The 6,000-nt window shown below is 60.6% G+C and overlaps 1 protein-coding gene across 1 annotated transcript in view; it reads right to left on the bottom strand.

Annotated features, from left to right (window-relative positions):
• The window catches only part of PDXK (pyridoxal kinase), a 29,049-nt gene that overhangs the window by 6,519 nt on the left and 16,530 nt on the right, over positions 1-6,000 (bottom strand). The window contains exons 3-7 of the mRNA XM_032392527.1: positions 4,581-4,685; positions 3,914-3,997; positions 2,761-2,807; positions 2,006-2,091; positions 979-1,024 (exon numbers count right to left, since the gene is read on the bottom strand). Coding sequence (XP_032248418.1) covers positions 979-1,024; positions 2,006-2,091; positions 2,761-2,807; positions 3,914-3,997; positions 4,581-4,685 — 368 coding nt within the window. The remainder of the gene's footprint in view (positions 1-978; positions 1,025-2,005; positions 2,092-2,760; positions 2,808-3,913; positions 3,998-4,580; positions 4,686-6,000) is intronic.

Below are 6,000 nucleotides of genomic sequence, written 5' to 3'. Positions count from 1 at the left end.
CGGACGTGCCCGCCAGGCCTCTCCCGTGGGTCCCGGACGTGCCCGCCCGGCCCCAAAGGTGCAAGCCAGCACCTTGTAACAAGCCTCTTCGTGCACACACAGACACCTGCACACGTGTGCCCAGACAGCGCACCACCGCACATACGTGCACGTGCACACACCAACACCCCGACGTGCCAGCCGCGCACACGCCCTCTCGCTGGTCTCTGCTGGACCCCGCCTGGCACAGACGGCTTCTGGGCCGTCTTCTCTGTCTACACTGGCTGGGGCGATGGCACGCTCGTCCGGAGGGCGGGCCTCCCGTGCACACACACGGGTCACGGTGCGCGGGCCTCCCGGCACCGGGCACAGAGCGAGCGCTCAGGAACGGCTGCGACCCTCGGCCCACAGCCTTGGAGTGTCTCCTGTTTCCTGCTTTGGAAACAGGGTCTGCGCAGATGCAAGCAGGTCAAGACGCGGTCACCAGCACGGGCCTGGATCCGATCCGCCCCGCGTCCTCAGGGAGGGGGACACAGACGCACCAACGGGAGGCCACTTAAGACAGAGGCAGAGCCTGGCGATGGGTCTACAAACCCAGGGATGCCAGAAGCTGGGAGACAGGCAAGGAACGGTTCCTCCCCACTGACTTAGGCCGAGAACGGTCCCCCCGACGCCCTGATGTGGGACTCCTGGCCCCCGGGGCCACAGAGAAGACACTTCTGTTCTCATATGCTGGTCTGCGGCACTCTGTTACGGCTGCCCCAGGAAGCCCCCCTCCAGGCACCTGCTATGAGCAGAGCAGGCAGCGGGTCAGCCCAGACCCGGACGCACGTTAGAGGTGCAGGTGCCCACCACGGGGCCCCCACGGAATTTACAACACATCCCTCAGCCCCTGCTGGCCAGCGGGGTGCCCACCCGCCACCCCCAAGGGCATACCGCTGTCCCCTCCCCACCACGCACGGTGCCACTTGTCCCATGCCAGGCCTCGGGAGGTCTTACCGCTAACGCTTCTTCTTGACTGTGGATCTTCCTGCCGCTCAGTAACCTGTAAGACAGGTGGGCACAGGTGAGACCTTGCGTCTCTGGGTCCTGCTGGAAACGTCCCCAGAGCTCCTGTGGCACTGTAACCCGCTCCCATCCCCGCAGGAGCTCAGTGTCTGCTGGCCATCACAGACCTGGTCGCCACCGCGACGTGGCTAAGGACCAGCCAAGAGTAAAATTTAACCACAGCGAGGGACAGCAGCACATGGCCCCTCAGTGGCCCATGGGAGTGACCGACGTCCACTGAAAGTCAAAATGCAAACTGCAAACTGCAAGTGGTTAACATACCGCTCTCACACAGGTCCACCAAGGGTTCAGGGTCCTTGGGGTGAGCTGCCATCCTCCAGGATGGACGGGCCAGGTTGGGGACCCCAGGTCCCTAGGAGTCCAGGCACCCCACCCACCCCTCCTTCAAAAGGCAGCCTCAGAGACAGGGGGGACCCCACTGATGGTCCAAGAAACTGCACTGTGGCAGAGATGAACCCATGTGGACGCTCAGTTACACACCCCACGGCACCAGGCACTGCTCATTACCCACCCCTACCCCCCGCACTGGTTCTTCATCAGGTGGCCCCGCAGTCCGAGAAAAGCCCTCTGAAGCTCGCTACCACGAGGGCCCGGCTGACTCCTTTTAATCCCATGTAGAGATTTGGGATGTGGATTTTGGAGTACCAGGATGGTCCCCTGCATCAGCTGGCATGGGCTCTCCAACCCGTGGCCTGTGTCACCCACATGTGCCCTCAGCTCCTCCACTTTCTGTCCCCAAAGGCTCTTGCTGCTCAGGAAAATGGCTAGGGGTCAGCGCGATCACAGGACTTGGGGTGAAATGACCACCTGCTGCTGTTGTCGGGCCAGGGCACCCCCAGGCAGAATGGCCTGTCCCCCACCCTGCTGCCAGATCTCTGCTCTGCTCTGAGGCAGGCCCTTCCTGACCGGCAAGCCCCGTGAGGAGGTGTGAAAGCTTTCGTGGTTTCAGATTACTTACTCAGCCTCAAACTGGTTGGGGGTTATAATGTCTGCAACCGGCACAACCTTCTCTTTGTAAACGGGAAGGAGATCCTCTGGAACGTACTGAAGGGAAGGGGCGACAGGGGACACAGGCTGACGCACACAGAGGAGGGCATGTTTGCCGAGGAGCCCCGTGGTCCGGGTGGGGGCCCGCAACAGGGCGCTGCGCAGCTGGCATGGGCTGACCCCCGCCAACCCTCCCGGTCTGGGTCTCTCTGGGAGCCAGGGGGTGATCCTTGCCCGTGGATTTCCGCCCCCCTCACTGGATGGCGTCCCCTGCTCTACATGACGTCAGGGGCGGGAAGCTACGGCCCGTCTGCTCTTATGTGGTTGGGGGGAAGGTAAAAAAATAACGTTTGTGACACTGAAGTTATAGGAAATTCAAATTTCAGTGTCCATACGTAAAATTTTATTAGGAAATGGCCATGTCTCTTCCTTTGCAAACTGTGGCTTTTTTTTTTTTTCCTTGAAAATTTTATTTTTAAGTCATCTCTACACCCAACATGGGGCTCGAACTCATGACCCTGAGATCAAGAGCCGCACACTGCTCCACCAACTGAGCCAGCCAGATGCCCGGGGCTGCTTTTTGATACAGCGGATCGTAGGGCCCCAAATATCTGCTCTCTGGTGCTTTACGGGAAACCCCGTCTGCCAACCCTTACTTCCAGGTGAGGATGACACAGGACGTGTGCAGTGTCCTATGTGTGGAAGCACACGCATGAAATCACTAACCATGGAGCCCTGGCCATTCCATTCGTCACCCATCACCGGGTCGCACACTGCGGAGACAAAGGGCATCTATTAACAATCGCTGCACCCCACAGGATGAGAGCCCGTAACACTTCTTTTCCTTGTTAAATTTCACGTATGCAGCTAACAGCGTGGGAAAAGCACCTCCTACCTTCAGTCGCCTTGTCACCTGGCGTTCTGCGTTTTGTCGTCCGAGACGACTGAGTGCTCTGATTTCTATCTGACCATCATTTGCACCTTTTTTGAGAGAGGGACACAGAAGAGCAGTCCCATTCGCTCCTCCTGGCTGAGGCCAGTGTCGCCTGTCCCCATACAAGCTCGTTCCCTTTGGGCATCAGGCCAGCTGAGGGTGGGGACTGGCCTCTGCCCCTGGGACACCTGCACCCCAGGGAAGGCCCAGTCTGCATGGCTGAAGTGACAAGAACACACAGGTGCTGCACAGAGCCTCTGATGGAAGGGGCTGCGCAGCGTGGGCCCCCCAAACCCGGCTCCTGCTCTCGATGGTGGGGCCCCCACGTCAGGCCACTGGAGTTCCCTCCTGGATGTAGGAAGTGTCACATACGTGGGAGGGCCCTGCAGAGCCCTGAATGTGCACGTCTGAGTCCCAGGGGGAGACAGTAACCCGAATCTTCCATGTCTCTTAGCAGGAGAGGCCTTTGGGTGGCAGACACCCGAGGGGCTGGTGTGGCCGCCTGGGGCTAGGGACAGACAGGCCTGGCACGCGCCCCAGCCTCGCCCTCCACAGCTGGGCCCCACCTGGCATGTCCACCCTCACTAGACAGGCCCCACCGGGACATCCACACCCTCCGCCGCCCTCTCTAGGGCCAACAGTGGCCACACACACCCCAACCGCAGGGTCTGGCCTCTCCAGCCTTCACATGCGGACACGGATTACCACACGTATGCAACCCACTTCTCTTTAACTGTCCCCACAGGCGCCAGGGTCACTGTGAAGACGTCCTGAAGCCTTTCCAGAGCCCTGAAGGCACACACCCCTGCAGGCCCAGCACATTCAAAGCTTACAGGCTGGGGGAGGTAGAATGGGAAGGAGGGGCGCCAGAAGGAAGGAGGCCAAGCCACCCATTCAAGGGCCGCAGGTCCACCCTGCCCGAGGAGGTGATGGCCCAGCACCCACCATACACCAGCTTGGAGTTCTGCTTCTTCAGCTCCTGCACGATGTCCACCACCGAGGCCAGGAAGGACTTGTCCCTCGTGTAACCTTCGGGAGGGAAATCCGGGCAACCCTCATAAAACAGAAGGCTCACAGCAACTGACCACGCCCAAGGAGAAAGCGCCACCAGAACCATTCTGCTCCAGAGAACGGTGGGCAGGGCGCAAAGTGTCCCCAATGTCTGTAGTCATTGAGGGGACACCAGGCATTTCCCAAAAGTGTTAAGTGAATGGAAGAAGCTGTGAGTGAGAGGTGTACAAGGAACACTTTCCCTGTTGTCTTTTCCATTTTCAATAAGCGTGTTCCCTTCTAACTACGTAGATAAATACAAATATATATTTTTACCATAAACTTGACTAAGGAACCAAGGCAGCAGGTGGCAGTAGGTGGCTGACCTAGGTGTTTTCATCCCCACGTGTCCCCCACATGGCCCCAGGAGTGTGGTGACACAGCGTGGCCCATCTGAGTGAGCGCCATGTGGCCGGGACCCCCAAGGTCCTGCTACGGGGGCCTGGCGGTCACTCGGGTGGCAAAGGCCATCCGTCCTTGAAGGCGGCCGGGACCAGGGCCGCGCCCACCCCCCGCTAGAGCGAGGCACACAGGGACCAGCGCCCAGCTCCCGCGGACTCACCCGTGAGCACGTAGTCATATTTATTCACGCTGTTCAGCTTCAGCCCCTCGTAGAGCTCGTGGAGCTCATCTGAGTTCAGCACTTGACCCTTCCAGTGTGCATAGCCTGTGGGGAGAGCAGAACGTCCAGGCCCGACACCCAACGGCCCACCGCGGCCCAATCGCTCGATGACGCCAGGGGACAGCGCTCTCCCCGGGGGCTGATGCGAGGCCCGAGATGCCGGGCTTCAGCGGCTCCCTGCCCTGACACCATCAGCCTCAGAGACCCCCCCAAACACCCCTGGCTCATATGCCCCCGGAGTTCTTCCTGCTGACACCAGGGGTCCCCCTCCCACCGCCCGCACTCTCCGGAGCCGATCCGGCGCCACAAGGACGCTCAGCTCTCCAAGCTGGCGTGCTGACACACCAGACGCAGCTGTGTGCCTTCTCCCTGAATTGTGGGGTGCGTGGGGTGTGTGGGGGGCTCGCTCTGCCAGTCTCTGCTGTGCACATCCCCCATCCGGGCCGAACGCTCGGTAGGCAGGGCCCGTCACGTCCCGCCACCCCAGCCCCGCAAGACTCCGCTGCAACCGGAGCCGGTCTCGGGTCAAGCTCTGACCAAGAGCCAGATGTGACCTGGGTTCTCGGCCCTACCAGGTGCCCGGGGTGCCGTGCTCGCTCCAGGCACACAGGCAGTGAGCATGCTGCCAACGGGACTCCTAGGGGACCCCCCTGCCACGTAGGAGGACCCCTGCCCACGAGGCTGAGGGCTGGGGCCACACCACAGACACCCCGCAGCTCACCCATGAAAACTTGGTGGCTCTGGAGTGTGGGCCTGGTGCCTCACTTCTCCCCACCAGCTCTTGCCCTGGGCTGATTTAGCTCCTGCTGAGTCCTGGGAGGTCCCCTAGCAAATTGCCAGGTCTGGGGGTGGTCCTGGGGGCCCCTGGCACACTGTGGCTATCCTTAACCCCTAGGAATGTCCCTCTGACCCTTGAGCTCCCAAAGCCTCCCTCCTCCAAAGCACATCACCCTTCCTCTCCCCAGCGGGGTCTCTCAGACTGGCAGCACCAGCACCCCTGGGAGCTCATCTGAAATGCAGATTCTCGGGCCCAGGCCCAGCCAGGTGAGTCCGTCTTTGGGGGTGGGCCCGGCACTCGGGTTTAGCAAGGCCCCAGCCTATTCTTTTTTTTTTTTTTTTAAGATTTTATTTATTTATTTGACAGAGAGAGACACAGCAAGAGAGGGAACACAAGCAGGGGGAGTGGGAGAGGGAGAAGCAGGCTTCCCGCCGAGCAGGGAGCCCGATGTGGGGCTTGATCCCAGGACCCTGGGATCGTGACCTGAGCCGAAGGCAGACGCTTAACGACTGAGCCACCCAGGCGCCCCGGCCCCAGCCTATTCTTATCCACAGCAAACCCGAGAAACGCGGACCCAGAGTA

This window comes from Phoca vitulina, unplaced genomic scaffold (genome assembly GCF_004348235.1).
Source record: "Phoca vitulina isolate PV1807 unplaced genomic scaffold, GSC_HSeal_1.0 scaffold68, whole genome shotgun sequence".
In the NCBI taxonomy this organism is placed as follows: domain Eukaryota; kingdom Metazoa; phylum Chordata; class Mammalia; order Carnivora; family Phocidae; genus Phoca; species Phoca vitulina.
The sequence above is the reverse complement of the archived record's forward strand: the minus strand, read 5'-3'. Positions and strand labels throughout refer to the sequence as shown.